Source organism: Prorops nasuta, unplaced genomic scaffold (assembly GCF_024137725.1).
Source record: "Prorops nasuta isolate Cenicafe-Biocafe unplaced genomic scaffold, Cenicafe_Pnas_1.2 PNAS00017, whole genome shotgun sequence".
In the NCBI taxonomy this organism is placed as follows: Eukaryota; Metazoa; Arthropoda; class Insecta; order Hymenoptera; family Bethylidae; genus Prorops; species Prorops nasuta.
Genome location: NW_027116814.1, coordinates 2,605,156 through 2,625,229, shown reverse-complemented (window position 1 = coordinate 2,625,229; position 20,074 = coordinate 2,605,156). Strand labels below are relative to the sequence as shown.

The 20,074-nt window shown below is 33.8% G+C and overlaps 5 protein-coding genes and 2 long non-coding RNA genes across 11 annotated transcripts; 4 read left to right on the top strand and 3 right to left on the bottom strand.

The window, feature by feature from the left end:
* Positions 1-2,667: 2,667 nt before the first annotated feature.
* Positions 2,668-3,377, top strand: LOC136779658 (uncharacterized). The gene is made up of 3 exons (XR_010823631.1): positions 2,668-2,921; positions 3,012-3,192; positions 3,262-3,377. It is a non-coding gene; the product is annotated as an uncharacterized lncRNA (long non-coding RNA).
* A 1,234-nt stretch (positions 3,378-4,611) lies between these two features.
* Ccm3 (programmed cell death protein 10 Ccm3) lies at positions 4,612-6,340 on the top strand. Its single transcript, XM_066737023.1, has 5 exons — positions 4,612-5,269; positions 5,352-5,529; positions 5,591-5,723; positions 5,798-5,962; positions 6,055-6,340. The coding sequence occupies exons 1-5, from the start codon at positions 5,198-5,200 to the stop codon at positions 6,137-6,139; spliced, it is 633 nt and encodes a 210-aa protein (XP_066593120.1). The 5' UTR covers positions 4,612-5,197; the 3' UTR covers positions 6,140-6,340.
* A 90-nt stretch (positions 6,341-6,430) lies between these two features.
* Arpc5 (Actin-related protein 2/3 complex, subunit 5) lies at positions 6,431-7,434 on the bottom strand. The gene is made up of 3 exons (XM_066737024.1): positions 7,024-7,434; positions 6,857-6,930; positions 6,431-6,782 (listed from the first exon to the last, which is right to left on the bottom strand). Exons 1-3 carry the CDS (start codon positions 7,154-7,156, stop codon positions 6,534-6,536), a joined length of 456 nt encoding a protein of 151 aa, XP_066593121.1. The 5' UTR covers positions 7,157-7,434; the 3' UTR covers positions 6,431-6,533.
* Positions 7,435-8,583: 1,149 nt separating this feature from the next.
* amx (almondex) lies at positions 8,584-9,958 on the bottom strand. Its single transcript, XM_066737207.1, has 5 exons — positions 9,613-9,958; positions 9,466-9,533; positions 9,252-9,395; positions 8,917-9,182; positions 8,584-8,840 (listed from the first exon to the last, which is right to left on the bottom strand). Exons 1-5 carry the CDS (start codon positions 9,701-9,703, stop codon positions 8,705-8,707), a joined length of 705 nt encoding a protein of 234 aa, XP_066593304.1. The 5' UTR covers positions 9,704-9,958; the 3' UTR covers positions 8,584-8,704.
* Positions 9,959-10,224: 266 nt separating this feature from the next.
* On the top strand, positions 10,225-12,209 carry Atg3 (Autophagy-related protein 3). 2 transcript variants are annotated; one of them, XM_066737475.1, is made up of 7 exons: positions 10,225-10,428; positions 10,502-10,609; positions 10,695-10,883; positions 11,097-11,339; positions 11,398-11,547; positions 11,621-11,748; positions 11,829-12,209. In XM_066737475.1, the coding sequence occupies exons 2-7, from the start codon at positions 10,538-10,540 to the stop codon at positions 12,004-12,006; spliced, it is 960 nt and encodes a 319-aa protein (XP_066593572.1). In that variant the 5' UTR covers positions 10,225-10,428; positions 10,502-10,537; the 3' UTR covers positions 12,007-12,209. The 2 variants fall into 2 exon arrangements, with proteins under 2 accessions (XP_066593572.1, XP_066593571.1); XM_066737474.1 differs by having other exon boundaries at positions 10,225-10,609.
* A 504-nt stretch (positions 12,210-12,713) lies between these two features.
* LOC136779726 (zinc finger protein 62 homolog) lies at positions 12,714-17,058 on the bottom strand. Of its 2 annotated transcripts, XM_066737473.1 has the most exons (14): positions 16,792-17,058; positions 16,237-16,507; positions 16,049-16,170; positions 15,866-15,984; positions 15,663-15,802; positions 15,433-15,601; positions 14,904-15,375; positions 14,729-14,835; positions 14,498-14,647; positions 14,076-14,422; positions 13,698-14,003; positions 13,454-13,626; positions 13,102-13,362; positions 12,714-13,014 (listed from the first exon to the last, which is right to left on the bottom strand). In XM_066737473.1, exons 1-14 carry the CDS (start codon positions 16,927-16,929, stop codon positions 12,835-12,837), a joined length of 2,955 nt encoding a protein of 984 aa, XP_066593570.1. In that variant the 5' UTR covers positions 16,930-17,058; the 3' UTR covers positions 12,714-12,834. The 2 variants fall into 2 exon arrangements, with proteins under 2 accessions (XP_066593570.1, XP_066593569.1); XM_066737472.1 differs by having other exon boundaries at positions 14,498-14,835; positions 16,792-17,057.
* Positions 16,792-20,005, top strand: LOC136779728 (uncharacterized). 3 transcript variants are annotated; one of them, XR_010823672.1, is made up of 5 exons: positions 16,792-16,930; positions 16,997-17,104; positions 17,186-17,294; positions 17,380-17,507; positions 18,462-20,005. It is a non-coding gene; the product is annotated as an uncharacterized lncRNA (long non-coding RNA). The 3 variants fall into 3 exon arrangements; XR_010823670.1 differs by having other exon boundaries at positions 18,459-20,005; XR_010823669.1 differs by having other exon boundaries at positions 17,380-20,005.
* Positions 20,006-20,074: the final 69 nt, after the last annotated feature.

The window sequence follows — 20,074 nt, the reverse complement described above, 5'->3', positions numbered from 1 at the left end:
CGCACGCTTGGGAGAAAAATTTCTTCCAAGATGCGAATGTATTCCCGGGAATTCATACGTGGAGAAATCTCCACAAGATCACCGATATGTTCACCGGAAATCCAGCCCCATACGCCACACGATACGCGTCCAGACCGATGAGTCTGGAAGACGTGGTTTGGCTGCAACCGGGTATCGTTCGGGCGCCACACGTGCAAGGCCTGAGCCTGAGAGGGCAACGATATGAAAACCTTTTCATCGGTCCATATCGTAGCCTTCCAATCTGCACGGCTCCGCGAAAGATTCGCGAGGGCATAGCCAACTCTCTGCTCACGGTGAGCAGGAGTTAATGGGATTTTACGCGCTGGACGACGGCAGTGAATACCTGCAGAGTGTAAACGCCGCAGGCCGGTGGTCACTGAAGCTGGATAATCTATCTCCTCCACTATGTCGCTGACACTAGCGAAGGGATCTTCTTCGATCCTGCTCAGCAGCTGCTGGTCATCGATCTCCGAAGTCCTTTTCTGCCCTCTGTTCTCCGCTCTCCGGTCACGCAGTGCGTGGTCTCCGCCTTCGCGGTACCGACGTATCCAGCGCCTGACGGTGGTTTCGTGTGCCCCGCAGAGTACAGCGATCTCACTCGCGCTTTTCCCGCACTCAAAATAGCCAATGGCTCTTCCTCTGGTAGCCTCACTATGCTGTGACATCGTCGACGTATCCAATAGATATGAATGTTATAACAAATTAACGTTATTATAGATAAAAGTGAATAATGCCTCGATTATTGAATTAGAAGTATCGATAATAACGTTAATTTGTTATAACATTCATATCTATTGGATACGTCGACGATGTCACAGCATAGTGAGGCTACCAGAGGAAGAGCCATTGGCTATTTTGAGTGCGGGAAAAGCGCGAGTGAGATCGCTGTACTCTGCGGGGCACACGAGACCACCGTCAGGCGCTGGATACGTCGGTACCGCGAAGGCGGAGACCACGCACTGCGTGACCGGAGAGCGGAGAACAGAGGGCAGAAAAGGACTTCGGAGATCGATGACCAGCAGCTGCTGAGCAGGATCGAAGAAGATCCCTTCGCTAGTGTCAGCGACATAGTGGAGGAGATAGATTATCCAGCTTCAGTGACCACCGGCCTGCGGCGTTTACACTCTGCAGGTATTCACTGCCGTCGTCCAGCGCGTAAAATCCCATTAACTCCTGCTCACCGTGAGCAGAGAGTTGGCTATGCCCTCGCGAATCTTTCGCGGAGCCGTGCAGATTGGAAGGCTACGATATGGACCGATGAAAAGGTTTTCATATCGTTGCCCTCTCAGGCTCAGGCCTTGCACGTGTGGCGCCCGAACGATACCCGGTTGCAGCCAAACCACGTCTTCCAGACTCATCGGTCTGGACGCGTATCGTGTGGCGTATGGGGCTGGATTTCCGGTGAACATATCGGTGATCTTGTGGAGATTTCTCCACGTATGAATTCCCGGGAATACATTCGCATCTTGGAAGAAATTTTTCTCCCAAGCGTGCGTAATGTATATCCCGCGGATGAAGTACCGGTGATCCGATTTGTGCAGGACAATTCAGCGATCCATACCTCACGCGAAACGCGAGCGTGGTTTGCGCGACACCCGGAGTTGGAAGTGGTGGATTGGCCCGCTCGATCACCGGATCTCAATTTAATTGAGAACGTCTGGGCATTGATGTCCAGACGATGGATAGAGCCAGGCGCGAGGACGAGGGCAGCGATTCTCGATCAAGCGAAGAATATCTGGGAAGGCCTTAGGTCTGACCCAGAGTTCTTAGCTAACTTGACTAACTCGATACCTAATCGACTTAATCAAGTGATCGAGCGGAATGGCTACTGGACGGATTATTGAATGAGCTTTACTGTTGTTGGTTTCGAATGGGTATTTTTTTAGATGGATCGGATTGCATGGTATAAAAAAGGAATGTGCTCTGCCACGTGTTGGATCCAAAAATCGGCCCTTTTCAGGGCCACCAATATTATTTAACGTAAATCAATTTTCGGAGTACTGAAAAAAAGAAAAAAAAAATAAATTATATAAGATAAAAAATACAGTATATAATCTGAAAAGACAATAATATATATATATATATATATGTGTGTGTGCACGTTTTTATTTCAGGAATAATTATTTATCATTTACGTTATGAAAAATCAAGATAAAAAAGAGTATCTCCTCATGGTAGGCCAGGGTAAAGAGAAAGTAGAACCGAATTATCACACTTCAATCTATTTCTGACTTAAGACTGTCCTGCAGCAAACTATTAGGATAATACACTGGAATAAAAAGGAAGGAGGGCAGGCACATTGCATATGGATGTCTTCGTGGCAGCTAACATCCAGCTAAATAATAGAATAGGTATGTATAACTTTATGAATATGGAAATAATTTATGCTTACTTTTAAGAATGAATTTTCATACTCTTTCTAATATTTTTCAGCCACTGGGTAAATATACTCGTGGATAACAGTAATATATGAATTTTCAAAAGTTAGCGAAGGAAGAGAAGACTAATATAATGCAGCGTAAGGATTTGTTTGCCCACTTTAAAGTGCTACGTAACTTACAGGATTAACAAGCTCTAAGTGATGAGAATAACAATTTACCACTGAATTTGCCTATATGCACTGGTAGCAGAAATTGAAAATAATGCAAGATATCTTAATCCGTAAGGAGTTACTATTAATCATTTGAATATTCTTCAATTTAAGTTTAAGTATTAAAGTTTTCTTCGAATATAGGCTATAATTGTAAAATCATTGCAAATTTGCTGCTTTTGGATACTGCGAAAGAACAAAAGGACCCAGCAACATTACCCACAACAGGAATGTATTCTGATTCTGCAACTATAAACTGTTCTGTCACCATTCAACAATATTCACTCATGGTTACGTAATGAGATGTAGTGTAAGTAAATGGATTTTAATATATTGGCTTTTTCTTCTTTACATATTTAGTATATTTGAAAATTAATAAGAAATTAATTATATTGCGTAGAAACATTAGCTGGATAATAGCAGAATGGCTTCTGGATAATGTATTGCATGACACTGGACAGATTTACGTAAATAGCTGTTTCTTGGACCTGTGGCAGTTGAGCTGTCAGGAGCTCTCAGAGGTTCTCTTCCAGCATCATCAATTGGAAATAGATACGAAAGCTTGTCACTATTGATATTAGGTTTCTGCAAAAAAATCTGAGTTAACGATTATCTATTTTAATAATGAATTGCATCTTCTTTATTCGTAGAATCTTATTGCTGTAAGCTTGGGATCCATAGTTGACTTGCAAGCTCCAATGGACTTTACGACTCAAGAATATAGCTCCTTATTATTAATATAAAAGTTAATGATGTGTTATTCTTGACAAAATATCAACAACATAAATTTAATTTAAAATATATATTTTCAGTTATTTTTATACACCATATGTTACACAATAATAGGTTAAAACTAAAATACATATTTTTTATACAAATTTATAACACTTAATATGATTTTATTAAAAGTTCATCACTTACAAGTTATTTTAATAAATTAATACAAATTACAGAGGTTAAGTTGCACATTTTGACACTTCACTCATTGGAATATGCCCTCTTCTTTTTATTGATCTGTCGTTTGATTACTATATTATTACCGCTTCTATCAGTATACCAAAATTCCTATCACTATACCAAAAACGTGCTCGAGCAGAATCAATGGGCACATGGGGTATCATATGTCTTTCTCTCTCACTCTTATGCTATTAGACAGAGAAAGAAGAAAATTCTTACTATACCATTTTATCCCGAGATGATATACTTTTGACAAAAGTAAGACGATCAACCGCTACACTCGAGTATATGCAATTTACCAGATTCTCCTTATTCTCCCCACCACGACTCCTATACGTCATCGTGACGTCATCTGACGTCACCGTGACGTTTTACGCTTTGGTGAGAACTAGAGACCTGAAGCTGTCCAGCTAGTTACAAATCTAGTAGGCCATTCTTCACGAGCAGATTCGATGAATGTCAGTGTACATGAGACTTGCCTGAATTGGATTGTTACACCGGCCCTAACTACCGATAGTTGTCGCTTGCAGTAACGAAAAGAGCGATTCTGACTTCCGTCTATAGAGACCATAGAGACCGTGGCCGGAATCAGTGGGAAATTGAATCGTGTGTGGTTCGGCTAGTTTCACTCTGTAATTTAACATGGAAAATGATATACTACACTATATAGTTAAAAGCACACACGATTCAATTTCCCACTGTGACATATGTATACATGTAGAGTATTTCGTATGATATATTTTATGTTAAATATAATATAGCATAATTAATTTAATTGAGGATGCTTACGTTCAGTGATCTGATGCGGGTTAGAGTTAGACCCAGTTTCAGAGCTGCAACTTTCGAAAAAACTCTAGATGGATCCGAGTCTAGTGAGACCTGTGAACCGGGCCTAAATGCTAACGGGTGCTTGCTTACCACGTGCTTACCGGTTCCACTCAGTTCCACTGGTTCCACTCCACCAGTCAGTCCACCTTCCATCCAGTCACAGTGATGCAATTAGGAAAAAAAAAATCGATTTTAATCAAGAATTGGAAAGAGCCGTTTGTGAACACGCCAGGAACATTCCTCTTCTTTGCTTTAGTTGGATTGAAAATATCAAATAGGAATGCAGCCTTGGTATGATTCAAAATGGTGAACTTGCCAACAGTATCCCTTTCCCCTCTCTAACTTACCTTATTTAGAAATAATATCCACTTTTGCGGATTTGCAGCTCTCCCTTTTTGTAAAATTCTAATATGAGTCGTGTTTCTCAAGTGTAGCTTAGAGTTGTTTAGAGGACTTACGGTTTAAACGTATTTGAGAAAATTTAGTGTTACCATCCGAGTCGTCGATGGATTGTATTAAATACGTTGTGCACTTATCAATATCAATAACGCTAAGAGCGTTAAAAAGAAAAATCAACTCGTGCATGCTTATCAAGTTGTAAAGGAATCAATTTGGATTAATTTGCGTGCTACATAATACATCAAAGTAGATCACGTTGAAGAAAAAAGTAGGATCTAGCTGGTTTCTCAATTTCTTATAGCTTTCATTTATAAAATATCTGTGTATATCTTTTTCTTTCTCTATATATATATATATATATATATACATACATATAATAAGGCATATATAAGGCTTTTAAGGATGACAATGGGTGATGAGACTCCAGTTACATCGCTGGTATTTCCAGTCATATTAAGGCCAATTTTCACAAAAGTACAAGCTCATTAGATAATTGGAGATAATAGGGTGTAATAATCAAATCATTTTAAATCATTTATTTTTGTATTGTATACAGCTGGAAAGGCAAAATGTTATGGCAGCACAAGCTTTAAGAGCAGCATTGTCGAAGGCAGAAAATACATGTCCAGGCATTACACATGATTTCATTCTAGGTATTATACGACGGGCAGAACTTAATATTGATATGAATGAAAGTGTATTACGTTTACAAGGAGCTGCATCAGACTATGATGGTAAAACCTGATAAATTATGTGACTGAAAAAGTATATTTATTTTTTGTTTTGATTTTATAGTTATTGAGTATCGCTCAGCACGTTCAGAGGATGCTTTTCAGGAGTTAAATCGTAAATCCATTTGCTTAAAAAGAATTTTGAGCAGAATTCCAGATGAAATCACAGATCGTAAAACTTTCTTAGAAACAATCAAGTAAACTAATAGTCAAAATTTGATTATCCCTTGCAACCTTGAAAATGTTCTAATATTTTTGTTTTACTACATAGGGAGATAGCAAGTGCAATAAAAAAGTTATTGGATGCTGTGAATGAAGTTACCACATTTATACCGGGCCCTTTGGGGAAACAAACTTTGGATCAGCGAAAAAGAGAATTTGTCAAATATAGCAAGAGATTCAGTAATACTTTGAAAGAATATTTCAAAGAAGGACAGTGAGTACTATTTATATTCTATGAATAACAATTTCACTTAGGTATATGTATTTAAGAATGTGTGTACTGAAAAACTGAAAATTTTGTTTCAGGGCCAATTCAGTATTTATAAGTGCGTTGTATTTGATTCATCAAACAAACATGATAATGCTAACAGTGAAAGATAAATGCGAGTAAATTATTAGCAATAATCATGAACTTTGTTCTTAATATTATTTAAGAAATATATATATGCAATTTTATAAAGAATTGTACTATTTTTTTCTGCAAATTTGACAGCTAACTGTTACACCTATTAGAAAATACATTATATAAATTATGTTATTTAATTTACTATCTCATATTTCATATAACTTTTAATAAAATATTTGACTTTAATTCATGCTGACAGTTTATACCTTGCCATATAATAGAGTTAAATGTGTTTTTAAATTAAACTGTTGAGAATGATTACTTATATTTAAATAATTATCTGTTAGCAATATATTTATTTTATTAAGAGGACAAAAATTGTGTTAGCATTTATACTGGTATAAATTAATATTAAAAGATGATTATTGATGAGAGGTGATCAGGCACGTTTACTATCTGAAAATGCACGTACTATACACCCAGCACCTCCAATATTATAAACTTTTTCATGCCATAGCAGTAAATGGCTACTACTTCCTTCCGTGGGTATTTCAAATCCTCTGTATATATACTTCATTAAAACATCTAACAAGTCCCTCTGTTCATTAGATAACTGTGTTAAACAGTCATCCATTTGATTTGATTTTATACTCAATAGTACTTTTTGAGTTAGATTTCTTGCATTGTCCTGTAAAATCAATTTTATTTATAATCTTTTAATAAAGATAACATATGTACACATAAGACATTAAAAAAATATACCTTGATTATTTGATTCTTACAGCCAAGGGGTGCTGCTCGAAGGACATTTATTAAAGCTTCATAACTTTTGCCCTTATAATATTGTTAAGGAAATGATTATTTTGAAATTAATCTACAAGAAGCATAAAGTTTGCTGGCAAAAGAGAAAATTAATAGTTAAGGATATTGGCTAAGTAGGGACAAGACTTCATTTTCATCTGGACCGGTAGTTCCGCTTACTCCGCTATCGACATCTTCTTCTTTAAAGTTGTTTTCACTATATTGATCTACATCTATTTTTCGAAATGTTGAGCTTGACATTCTGATTTTTATGCTGTGCTATAAACTAAAACTATACAAACAAATTACAAAACCACTCTTATCAAAAGGTAAAGTAGTGTTAAATCGCAGGGTTTGATTCTTTCCTTTTCTCGCTCCACTGCACTGCACTGCGCTACCGAGCTGGTCTGGTATTAGTTAAAATAAGACAGGCATATTCATCTATGTATTCCTATTCTCACTAACTTACTACACCAGTCACAGTGCAGCCAAAAAAAAAAATGAACCCAAGTGAGTAGTGATCAGTACCAGTAGTGACTAGTGACCCAACCCCCTGAAAATATATGTAGTGATTGGTGAATATTACTGTCGAATGATTGGTTGGGGAGTATCATGAGGCACGAACTACGCAAACTGCAAAGATTTAAAAATTACGCGTGCGCCGTGCGGCAACTTACGGTGGCAACACTGGCAACTTGCAACTTGAGTTTAACCGGATGAGGATTGCAAATTCAATTAAATAGTCGAATACCATTATATTAATTGATATATATATATATATATATATACTTGTAATGAAAATATCGTCCACTTCGGTATAGATTTGAAAGTACTCGGTACTTTAATAGTTCGCTTATTTCGCCTAATATAATCATGCGTCAGGCGATTGCAATTAGGAATCAGAGGGGTGAAGGGATATCTAGGGAGTTTGTCCGTAGCTGTCAAATTATTTGACAGCTACGGACAAATTCCCTAGATACCCCTGCACCCCTCTGATTCCTACTTCCAATCGTCTGACATAAACTGCACCCAACTCACAACTGTAGATTCTCATTATACGTTATTACTTAAATACTATTATGAATTGAAAATACTGACTCGTTAAATTCAAACTTGGTTTTTAAAATTTTAATTTCGACCACAATATTTTAAATAATTTCTATTTAAAAACGTCTGTGAAAATTATTGTAAGAAATTTTTACCTTAGGAATTCTAATATCTGATTTCAACTTTGAAAAGATCTTTTTAATCAATAATCTAAAGGTTTTGCTCCCTATTTTGATTTCAGCTATATTATTTTATTAATGTAAGTACCATTTGTTGTTAGTTTAGTTTGACAATTTATTCAGTCTTATCTATTAAGCAGTAGCTGGTGAACTCATGGATTTTATAGAACTTGTAAGTAGTTGTAAGTATTCATTGATAAAGTATGTTACATTTTTCTCTATTGATTTGTAAATAAATATTTACAAACATATAAGCTTCTTTAATTGGAAAATATTGCTGATATTAAAAATAAATAAATCTTGCTTTAGATGCATATTAATATTACCCTGTTAGCAAAATTGGTCCAAATGACATAAATATGTCTAGATTTCTGGTTATAATGATGCCATTTGTACCAAATTTGCTGCAGAGGTTGAAATCTTAGTTAATAAAAAATAATTATACTAGTCACACTAATGATGTATAGTTCTCATAAGATTTATTAACTAATAAAAATATATATATATATATATATATATAGTCAAGTTATCACTTCTTAGAACACTAGGAAATTATCATCTTGAATCTAAAGACCTATATTAATTAAATATATAACGAGCCATCTGCTGGACCTAAATATCTCATAGATATTAAAATGACATCTATCAAGGTCCAAACTCCAAGACCTCCAAAACTAAAAAGTTTCCCAATTCCTTCCTGCCAGTGGCCCAAATAAAATCTATAACAGATATATTACATTATGAGAAATATTAATATATGCTATTATATTTATAATTGTAATTTTAAAATTTTACCTGTCAGCTCCAAAACCTCCGAGAGTAATACTCAAGATAAGGGCAGTTGACCAGCGATAACCTATTGTCCAATTACAGCGTAAATTTTTCATAAATTTTCTTCTCCCAAGGCATAAAATATTGCTACTAACAGTACAATTCGTTCTGTAATATTGCTGAGGCGAAGCCACTGAACTACATGAGTTTTTTTGGTAACACTGATGCTCCCAGGGCTCTGTTTGATAACAGTATCTGCATATATACTTTTTTTGAAAATTTTGTTCACCCTAACAAAAAATTCAGAAATTTAACTGCTTTTGTTATACTAAAATCATCATTCCAGCAGATTAACTCACTATGCAACTGACGTAATCCACAACTGAACAATTTGCCATATATACAGCTCCATACACACAATTAGTATTTAAATTGCATTTAAGACATTCTCCACTTAACTCAGTACAAAGTCCTCCACTTTTACATACTCCTGTAGCTTCTTCCTAAAAATAAAAATAAAAAGAAAAAAATTCCAATGGAATTATACAATGTAGTTTTGTTACAAAAACTTACTTTCTTACTGCTATAAGTAGGTGTAAAATTGGCATTTAATTCCTTTAAAGCATAGCTAGCCATTGTGTCTGAAATAAAATATTAATGTTATTTGATAAAAAAGTAATACAAATAAGGAATAACAAGAACTCAACAAATCTTACTAACCATAATTCATATAAGCTTCTGGAACAGTATTTAGTAGTAGAGTTAAAACAATAAATATTACATTTTTCCAATTAATATGAACTATATTCATTTTGACAAATAATAAAATCACATTTTAATTCCATTTATATTATCTAACATATTTCTAATTTCTTAAATCAGATGGCTCATAGATAACTGAGACATATTAATTTGGCAATGTTTTACAACACAGTTAAACATCTTTCATTATTTTCGAAAGCTTATCTTTTCCTCGAACACTAATGCAATGGTAAGATATGTATGTACGGACAATACGGAGCAATACGGAGTCATACATACGGAGTAAATTCGGACCTCAGAGATAGATCCGATCCGGATCATAGGCAGATTAGTCTTGTGGCTTGTCGCAGATTTGCAACTTACGGAAAAAAATTCTTCACACAACCCTAGACCAGAGATGAAGACATACTGGATTATAGGGAATCTAGTTATTTTTTTTGTAAGTTGCGTGACTGTGACTAGATGCCAATCCAATCCGATCCAATCCGCAAAAAAGAAACACGGCAAGTCCACCTATCCAACCAACTCCCTGGTTTATTACTTCTGTCAGTTCTGTCTGGTTCTGTCACTTCTGTCCAGTGTTCAGCAGTGTTCAGTGACTGACTGGTCCAGTGGTGTCCAGTGTCTTGTCCACCTCCTGATTTTGGCTGTCTGTCTTGAACCGTATAAACCTAATCAAGCTGAAAGAATAAAAAGCTAACCTTTCGAATTGGTGCAGATCGATAGTGGGAAATTAGAAATACTGAAAATAAATTTTATTCTCCTAATTGCAATGTATCAAAGCAATTTTTCTTCGGTTAAAACGTTATGAGCATCAAATTAATTTGAAACGTTAAAAATTTACCAGGTGCTGTTATTTTTTACTCGAGTAAACTGCTTTAGAATGCAAAGTGTTATTAATTCCGTAAAAGGCACAGCACTTGGTGTCGCCGAATACCTAACCCCAGTTCTCAAAGTAAGCTCATTAATATTTATGAAAACAATTTAAAAAATTTAATTGTTAGAATAATTAACTATACCAATTTTGTTTACTATAAAAGGAGAGTAAATTTAAGGAAACTGGAGTACTAACTCCTGAGGAGTTTGTAGCTGCTGGTGATCATCTGGTTCATCACTGTCCTACTTGGCAATGGGCCACAGGAGACGAAGACAGAGCAAAACCTTACTTACCTAAGAATAAACAGTTTTTACTGACACGTAATGTTCCTTGCACACGTAGATGTAAACAGGTAAATAAAAGTCAGTTTTTCCTTGCTGTGTTGCTTAACTGGTGCAATTTGTTAAAATAGAACAAATATTTTTTCAATTAATTTTTTCTCATTCTGACTTATTCAACTAGTGTACACTAGCATAGCAGTGCAGTGAGAAGATACAAATTTTATGATTCTTAATGTTGTTTGATTAATCTTCTGTTTGGAACTGAATTAATTTGTTTTGTTTAGATTGAATATAGTAAAGAGCAAGAATGTATAATAGAAGAAGATGATTCTGAGGGTGGCTGGGTAGATACTCATCACTATGATACTAGTTTTGGAGGAATAGACGATAGAGTATCAGAAATGACTTTGGATGAAACAATTCCTTCTCAATCTTTAGGTGATATAGATGATAATGATGAGGATGATGAAGAAGCTGCAGATATGGAAGCTTTTGAAGTTAGTGGAATGTTAGATGAACAAGATAAGGTAATTAAACTTATTTTATCTAAGTAAAGTTGAAAATGTATTAATTAAAAATTTAAAGTACACTGCTGAACCTACTAAAAAATCACAAAGAGAGAAAAATGAAGCTTTTTCTGAAGGGGAGATAATTAGAACTCGCACATATGATTTATATATTACATATGATAAGTATTATCAAACGCCAAGATTATGGCTTTCTGGATATGATGAGGTATTTTAATATTTTTTATTCAACAGTAATGAAAAATGGCCTTAAATGATTTTTTTTTTTATTACATTTTTAGAATCAGAAACCACTTACAGTTGAAGAGATGTATGAGGATGTAAGTCAGGATCATGCAAAAAAAACTGTAACCATGGAGCTTCATCCCCATATTCCTGGGCCCCCCATGGCATCGGTGCATCCATGCAGGTACATAAACATATTCTTGTTTTTATGAATTGAAATGTATTCTTCTATTGTTTATATCATCAAATGTTTATGATATTTAGGCATGCAGAGGTAATGAAAAAAATCATAGAAACTGTAATGGAAGATGGACGGGAATTAGGAGTACATATGTATTTAATTATCTTTTTAAAATTTGTGCAATCTGTAATTCCAACTATTGAGTATGATTATACACAGAATTTTATGTTATCAGCATCTAGTAAAGTGTGCCGGACATAAAAGTTTTTCAAAAATGCTATGTGAATCAATATTTATTTGATTGTAAGCAGAAGGCACCTGACACATTTTGCTGTTTTTTCAAATGACAATTCATTTGTTCTATCTTTTCAATGTAAACTAAACTTAATTTTTGCAGTGTTTTGCTAAATGTACTCTTCTGCTATCTAAGAAAAATATATATAAGAGAATCGTTTTATATTATATTTAAGACATTCTTTATTTACAAATAATTTTTCTATTCACAAGAAATAGTGTTATCATTATACTGTTTGACATTAATTAGTATATATGAACTATATTACTGGACTGGTATGTACAGTGAAAGAGGTTTAATTATAAAAGGAAGTTCAAAGCTTCCTACATTAAGATTGGTCAATGCAGCCAAACAGTAAAAATGATATTATGAAAGCTTAATTAAATATCCTTACGTAAACTTATTGTTACTTCATTATATATGTTAATTATACAGTATAAACAATTTTATGTGTACCTCTTTTCAACATTATACAATAAGTATTATGAACAGATTCTTTTTTGTTTAAGTGCCAAACGATGAAAAGACTTTTATAGCTTGCACTAAATTTCATATGCAATATTTTATTTATAAAATACTTAAGTGTGAGAATAATGGATAAATCGATTATATAACAATGATACAAATGTTCTGCTGCTGAATAAATAATTGATCTTATGTTATTGCGCTTAAATAATAGGAAATGTGCTGTATATATATTCTTTGCTTTACAGAATAATATTAAACATTATATACACTACTTATTTTAATCTAGTATTCTTGAGGACATTGATGTTTAAGTTTGTTTTTACTTTTCAAACAATAGTCAGGTACTCGGAAGTAAGGTGCAAAGGGTCTACATGATAGGAAGTGACGAGTCGAACTTTCTGTCCATCTTGAGTGGTAAATTCAATTGTTTGCTCACTATCGACCATTTCAGGTTGACCTTCAATTTGATTGATTGTTGCTACTGTGGTCGCATCAGTTTCTTCATCCTTAAGCATTAATTATTATTCATTTTGTATAAAATTCAAAGGTTTATTTAGGAACTGTTAAATAATTAAATAGTAAATTTTAATTACCTCCAATGCTTTAACGATAGCTTCTGCATCAGTCTGTACATTTGATATGTTTCCATTATCTTTGCCATCTTCTTGAGACTCAGCTTTGGCAACATTTTCCACGTGAACATTCAATGATTCGGCCAACTGATGGCTCAAAACGCCGGAATGAACTCTAATCGCCTGTCCTTCATTTAATTGACTGACAAATTGCCCATCCGATAATAACTGTCGAGCATCTTGAATCGAGAGTGGAATTGGATTACCATCCTCATCAGTAATCTATATAAATTAATACGATTATTTACCGCATAAAGTCAAGAGATTAATGTTAAATGAAGCATTTTAGAGGAAAATAATGATTCACGTAAACCTGAAGCTGCAGGTCTGATTCCGCTAATTCTACATTCATCCGTCCTTCAGAATTTTCATGAGTTTCATTTTCCACTTGATCTGAAATAATCGTACCCGACTCCACGTTTAATTCTGTCAAAGATGATCTGGTAGTTGGGATATCTGCTTTTTGTCTCATCATACTTGCGTCGACTAAATTTGTAAATTAAATAATTAAACCTTAATAAAAGTAATATAATTAATTATAATTAGCAAAATTATACCAAAATGTAAAGTTCTGGATTGATTAGGATCATCCGGGTCTTGATAAGAAACATATATAATTTGTTGAATTCCATCACCAGAGGTTTCATCAGTAGTAATCATATGAGTCATCTGATCTCCCAGAGAATTTTCATCAGCATCCTGAGACCCTGGCAATATTTGCCAAACTTCTCCGATAACTGAGTTATCTGATGCATCGCCCACAGACAAAACTTTGTTTTCCCTATGTACTTTTTTGTGCTTTGTAAGGTTTGAACAATCAGCAAATGCTTTACCACATACATCACAAGAATATGGCTTCTCACCTGTTAAAAACAAAGTAAATTAATAATCAGGCTCCATTTACCATTAGGCTAGAACCAGAAGCTAATTATTACCAGTATGTAATCTAAGGTGTTTTTTTAATGCCCACTGCTCTGTAAATCCACGATTACAGTGGGCACATTGGAATGGCCTTTCACCTTTGTGTCTACGAACATGACATTTCCAGGTGTCTTTATGTAAAAAACATTTTGCACAAAATTCACATTTCCAAGGACGTTCCCCAGTATGGCGTTTTACATGTAACTTGAATTGTGATGAAGTTGTGAATTTTCTACCACAATAATCACAAGAGTATGGCTTCTCCCCTGTATGAATTCTCATGTGTTCCTGAAGATTTCCATTTTGAGAGAAGCTCTTGTGGCAGACATCACATGTATATGGTTTATGCCCTGTATGCCACCTAGTATAAGTAACAAAATAAAAATTAGTTTATTGAATTAAAATTAATCAAAACAAAACAATTAACAATAATCACCTGTAGTGGAGCGTAAGACTTGTTTTATGAGCAAATTGTTGACCACAGATTTCACAAAAGTATTTTTTTTCCCCAGTATGAGTAGACTGATGATTAATCAAATTAGCTTTAGTCTTGAAACTTGCATTGCAAGATTTGCACACATATGGCCTATCATCAGAATGAACCAATTGATGGCGTTGAAGAAGTTGTTTATGTTTAAAACTTTTTCCACATTTATTGCAAACAAACCTTCTCCCATTATTATGATCAGCTTCTTTATGATATACAACAGAGCTTGGATGATTTAAGACTTTCCCACAAATATCACATGGAAATCCCTTTTCAGACTTTATACCCTGAACATTAAATAAAATATTAAAATTAAATTTCTGAAATTATATAAATATTACTAATTACTTTTTACCTCGTGTTTCAATAAGTGGCCCTTTAAATTAGTTTCAAGGGCAAAGCTTCGGTTACAGATATTACAAGTAAAAGGCTTTTCTGCTTCATGAACATTCTTTATGTGAAGATCTAAGATTTCTTTTGCCGGGAACTGTTTAGCGCATAAGTCGCATGTAAAGGTTTTATTTACATCAGTTGTTATGTCAGAATTCTCATTGTTTATAACATTACTCTGTGGATTATCCTGGATCTCTTCTGACATTGATGAAACGATTAAAATTTCCTCAAGGTTTTCATCAATTTTAGGAATAGTTCCATTTATTTCGTTCAATGTTTCTTGAATATTTTCATTCTCTTTTAACTTTTCAGTAATTTCTACTATGCTGGTACCTGTGTGTTGAGTCGTTTTCTGGTGCAGTGCAAAATTCTCTTTGTTCGAGAAAAGCTTCTTGCACTCTGTACATTCATATTTCACTCCTTTATGAAAACTCCTGTTAAGTAAAATTTATTCATTAAATAGTTTATCTAAATTTAATGATAATACTTACTTGTGAATGATGTATCGATTTCGTTGAAGAAATCCTCTTCCACATAACTGACAAGTAAACTTGGTTTTTCGACGACGCAGCTTTGGCCTGCCTCGTCCTCTTCCTTTATTTACTATTACAAGCTCACCTAAATCCTTTCCTTCCTCTGTTTCCAAATGGCCAATTACTTCTACACATCATTTAAAATAATTATTTTACGATTTGAAGCATTCTTTTTATCATACCATTACCTTCTTGACCATCTGGAGTAGAAACATTAATATGTTCTTCTGTATCTTCTGTATTATTTAATTCGTCATCCTCTTCATCTATTACTCCCTCTTCTTTAAAAATCCTTTCTAATTCTTTACCCTGTACTGCTTCCATAAATCTAAAAAAGAAATTGCGATCCTGTGATCTTAGTTTTCTCTGATACACTCAAGTAATACTTTACCTTTTTGGCACCTTTCTTTTCCTACGTCGTCTGCCATCTCCATCCAGTTCTTCATCATCATCTTGCTTGTCGTCTTCTCCTTGACTCACAGTTTCATTACTATCTTCCTTTCCTATTATCTATAATAAAACTGACTTAATATTTTCTGCTTTTGTAGTATGTTCGTAATCAAGTTTTAATTACTTTTGAATCTGTTTCCGAATGGACTTTAGGTGGTCTTCCCCGTTTTCTCCTAGGCTTCTCCAATCCTTCCATTTGCAAACTCATCTCATGCTCAGCTGCATACATGGAGCCATCAGGCATTACTAAAATACAGAGTTAATTAATATTAATCATTAATAAATAATTTGTTAAAAGCATTGTTCTTTTACTTCTAATAATGATTTGCTGTTCAATTTGATCATCTTCACTGTTATGAACTAGATTATCTAGTTCTCTAGTTTCAGTCATAAATTCAGAACTTCCTTTTTCAGCTCTCATTTGTTCTTTAAAACTTTTACGCTGTTGTTCCATCTGCTGCTTCCACATTTCCCGAATTTTCTTTTGGCCATCAACAAGTAGTTCAAAGAACTGAACAGTAGCTTCCAACTGGATATTACACCCAGGACAAATAGTTCTTGGTAATTTTCCATCATCACGTACCTAATGGAACATTAAATTACAAATTAAAGAAATTCACCAATATTTAAGAAAATTGTAGCACTTAATTTGTTTTTAGTAAAATACTAAAATTAACAAAATAAAAAAGACAATTTTGGAAAAATATTTAAAAAGAGACAATTAAGCTAAGAATTTGATTTGTGTAGTAAATAGTGAAACAACAATAATCAGTAGAGCTCCCGTAATGCGGAGTGTAGGAAAACAAGTTATAGCTGGATATGTACAAGAGAGAGTAGAACAAATTTTTTACAAATTTAATTGTGTACCTTCAATGGTAAGTAACGATTGATCATGGAGCCTAAATCAGGATCTTCGCTCTCACCACTATACAATAATTCACCGTTCCCATTGTCCTCGGCGCATAATCGACAGATCGTCGAGTCGTATAGACGAATCTCCGACATGGTAATCTAGCTAGTTAAATTTTAAAGAATAATCGAAGATTCTTCTGTAATTAAAAATTCATAACAGAGATGAAAGGAGAGATTGCTGACGGCGGCCTAAATGTGGCTCCCAACCCCAAGTCCCAGCCCAGCTCCCAGTTAGTTTTACAAATGGCGCCTCTATGATCGTCAACCGGTACTAAAATTTTTTAGATAATTTTGGGAAAAACGAAGATAATAAACATTGTTGTTGTTTATAACTTTCTATACTTTTCAGGAAAACTGTTCATAGGTCTATTTTTTTAGCGCTGCCCTACTATATACAAGAGCAATAAGTTGGAATGAGAAAACGTGCTAAATGTAGCGAAAACGAATAAACCCTATATGTAGGTATACTTTTTCTCCAATTAGGCCAGAATTCATAAATTAAATTCAGCTTACGACGTTTTAAGAGGGGTTTTCCATTTACAGAGCGTTTACATCAGTTTGCAATCAGTAGTCCGATTTGGATTTGGATTGACCAAGCTGTAGTGATCCAACTGACGGACAGTGGAAAGATAAAAATTCCCTAGATTTCTAAATCAATTCAAAAATTTTCAGTAATGCTAGTTTAACTTATTTTTTTTACTGTTGGCAATGATTGACCAATCCGGAAAGTGTTCGAAAGTTTGGAGCTGGTGATTGGCGAAAGAAACATAAATTAAAGAAATGTGATGACTGATGATGACTAGACACTAGCGAATTCTTTTTGCGTTGATTTAAATAGTATGTAGTATATATTTTTAACGAACAGTTTTTCTACCTATTGATAAAATTTGTTTGCTTAATATAAATTACCAACTATAGTAAATTCTATTCAATTTCAAGCTTTACCAAACGGATAAGTTTATCAAAATATTTATCAATAAGAGCCAGATTTTTCATCCATTGGCAAACATTTTGGTAAATTTATCTGTTTGGTAAAGCTTGAAATTGAATAGAATTTACTACAGTAGGTAATTTGTATCAAGCAAACAAATTTTACCAATAGGTAGAAAAACTGGCCGTTAAAAATATATTCTGCCCACCATTTAAATTAACGCAAAAACAACTCACTAGTGTTTAGTCATCACATTTCCTTTAATTTAATCCACTGTTCCTTTCGTTCATCAGCTCCAAACTTTCGAACACTTTTCAGCTTGGTCTATTATTACCAATATACCGTTTGTTCCTTTTCGCTGCACTATCGAACTAATGCAATTAGTTGAAATAAGACAAACATATGTTTTCTCCACTCTAACTTATTGCACTAGTGCAGCAAACAGCGAAAAAGAACAGACCTATAGTAAGGGTTGAGTCCGCGCGCCGAAACCTGTAAGATAAAAAAATTATATCATGCAGCACTGCCAACTTTTCGAAAATACGTATGCTGATTGGCTAATTCACAGCAAATTGGCAATCCTACATGGTAAAATTTTACCTTACCGTTTTTGGTCGGACTCACCCTTACAGAAGAAAGTTTTAATGAAAATTTTTCCTGGCTTTCTTAGTTTTTAATTGAAACTTATTAGTAGGCAGAAGTGGGCAGCTTTGCTACTGACCAATAATCAAGGGAAGGCTATAGTGGACTAGCAGAATAAAAACCTAGATGCCAAACATGGAATTACAAAACACCTCGATATTTTCCCAGATAGTACTACACGAATATTCAACGGAATTTGCTTAAGCACATATTCAATACTCTATTGAATATTTTCTCATACTCAAAAGTACACAGGTTTTTATATTCTATGAATATTATTTGGAACATTCTTTGGATACTTTACAGATATCTATGGATATTCTCTAAATGTCCAGCGGTACTCTATGAATATTCTACATAAAAAAATTTTAATAGAAAAAATTAAAAAAACACATGTACATTGATTGTTGACTGGGACATGTAGAATTAAATTTCTTCAATTACTTTTTTCTCAATAAGTACTCAGCAATTCTAATCTAATTGTAAGTGAAAAACTAATTCTCGCGTTAAATTTCTATTCTTGGTGGGGTTCAAACGGGTGATAATCAGTATCCGTCGTTTAACAGTTGCTCCTTTAACCCACTCGTCCAGACATGCAACTTTCTTTTAACAAAAATAAGTATTTTATTTCAATTAAATGTGAATAGGCTTACTATATAATTTTACTTTTTTGTATAAATAAGCCTGCTTGAAATATTTTCCTCGCATTAATAAGCATTTAATGAATAATAATCATTTTTCCCCCTTGAAATCTAAAAAAAATTTATTTGACACATAGTTTCAAAAGTCTAATTGTATTCGAAATAATTGAAGGCGACAAAATTAAATTAGAAGACCTAATTCATATATTCATCTAATATAATATGTTATTTCGTGAATGTTCGGAAAAGCTCACTCTTCAATATTCTAATAGTCTATTTTAACGTTTATGTATTGAATAGTCTTTAACAAATATCGTAACAGGGTTCTATCGTGATAATCCAAAAAAGTGTGTTCTTGAATATTTAAAAATCCAACAACAACATATATATCAACTAAATATTCATTACTGAATATGCTAAAAACGTTTTTTTACGAATATTAGAAAAAAGATATTTATAGAAAATAACCGAACATTTGAAAAAGAATATTCGAAAATAAATATTCGTCGATTATTTTATAAATACACTTTTCTTAAAATTCGTAGAAGAGTATTCCCGCGTACCCTACGAATACCTTTAGAATTATTGTGCTGTGTGAGAGCTTGCATGACTCTATGAAATATATTATCCCACAAAAAACAAGCTTCACCTATAAAAAAAGTCGGCAAGTACATAAATCGTTTAGCGTAATTAATATAATAAAATAAAGTATTCCCATTAAAAAAAAGTGAAATCCAAATATTAGGCAAGTATTTATTTTCTGTGGCAAAATTTAAAACTTCCAGGAAAAAAATAGCAACAGAAACAAGTTACTTGCCGGGGGCCCATTCTATGCAAAGGCATTAAATAGCCACACATTTTGGAATTAGGAGAATTAATTCTTGTATTGAGTAGCAACTTACGTATAAACATTACGGGCCCCCGGAAATAACTTATTTGTGTTACTATTTTTTGTCTCGAAGTTTTAACTTTTGCCACAGAAAATAAATACTTGCCTAACATTTGGATTTCACTTTTTTTTTTT

Bases quoted from the DNA above. Each gene is read 5' to 3' on its own strand.
- Ccm3 (XM_066737023.1), top strand. From the start codon at position 5,198: ATGACAATGGGTGATGAGACTCCAGTTACATCGCTGGTATTTCCAGTC. The intron at 5,724-5,797 runs GTAAACTAATAG...TTTACTACATAG, and splicing joins ACTTTCTTAGAAACAATCAA to GGAGATAGCAAGTGCAATAA. The intron at 5,963-6,054 runs GTGAGTACTATT...ATTTTGTTTCAG, and splicing joins GAATATTTCAAAGAAGGACA to GGCCAATTCAGTATTTATAA.
- Arpc5 (XM_066737024.1), bottom strand. From the start codon at position 7,156: ATGTCAAGCTCAACATTTCGAAAAATAGATGTAGATCAATATAGTGAA. The intron at 6,931-7,023 runs AATATCCTTAAC...AACAATATTATA, and splicing joins AGTCTTGTCCCTACTTAGCC to AGGGCAAAAGTTATGAAGCT. The intron at 6,783-6,856 runs GTATATTTTTTT...TTGATTTTACAG, and splicing joins GTAAGAATCAAATAATCAAG to GACAATGCAAGAAATCTAAC.
- amx (XM_066737207.1), bottom strand. From the start codon at position 9,703: ATGAATATAGTTCATATTAATTGGAAAAATGTAATATTTATTGTTTTA. The intron at 9,396-9,465 runs GTAAGTTTTTGT...TTTTATTTTTAG, and splicing joins CTACTTATAGCAGTAAGAAA to GAAGAAGCTACAGGAGTATG. The intron at 8,841-8,916 runs GTAAAATTTTAA...TATCTGTTATAG, and splicing joins GGAGGTTTTGGAGCTGACAG to ATTTTATTTGGGCCACTGGC.
- Atg3 (XM_066737475.1), top strand. From the start codon at position 10,538: ATGCAAAGTGTTATTAATTCCGTAAAAGGCACAGCACTTGGTGTCGCC. The intron at 10,610-10,694 runs GTAAGCTCATTA...TTACTATAAAAG, and splicing joins ACCTAACCCCAGTTCTCAAA to GAGAGTAAATTTAAGGAAAC. The intron at 11,749-11,828 runs GTACATAAACAT...TATGATATTTAG, and splicing joins GCATCGGTGCATCCATGCAG to GCATGCAGAGGTAATGAAAA.
- LOC136779726 (XM_066737472.1), bottom strand. From the start codon at position 16,929: ATGTCGGAGATTCGTCTATACGACTCGACGATCTGTCGATTATGCGCC. The intron at 15,602-15,662 runs GTAATGGTATGA...AATGATGTGTAG, and splicing joins TACTCCAGATGGTCAAGAAG to AAGTAATTGGCCATTTGGAA. The intron at 13,363-13,453 runs GTTTACGTGAAT...TAATTTATATAG, and splicing joins AATCAGACCTGCAGCTTCAG to ATTACTGATGAGGATGGTAA.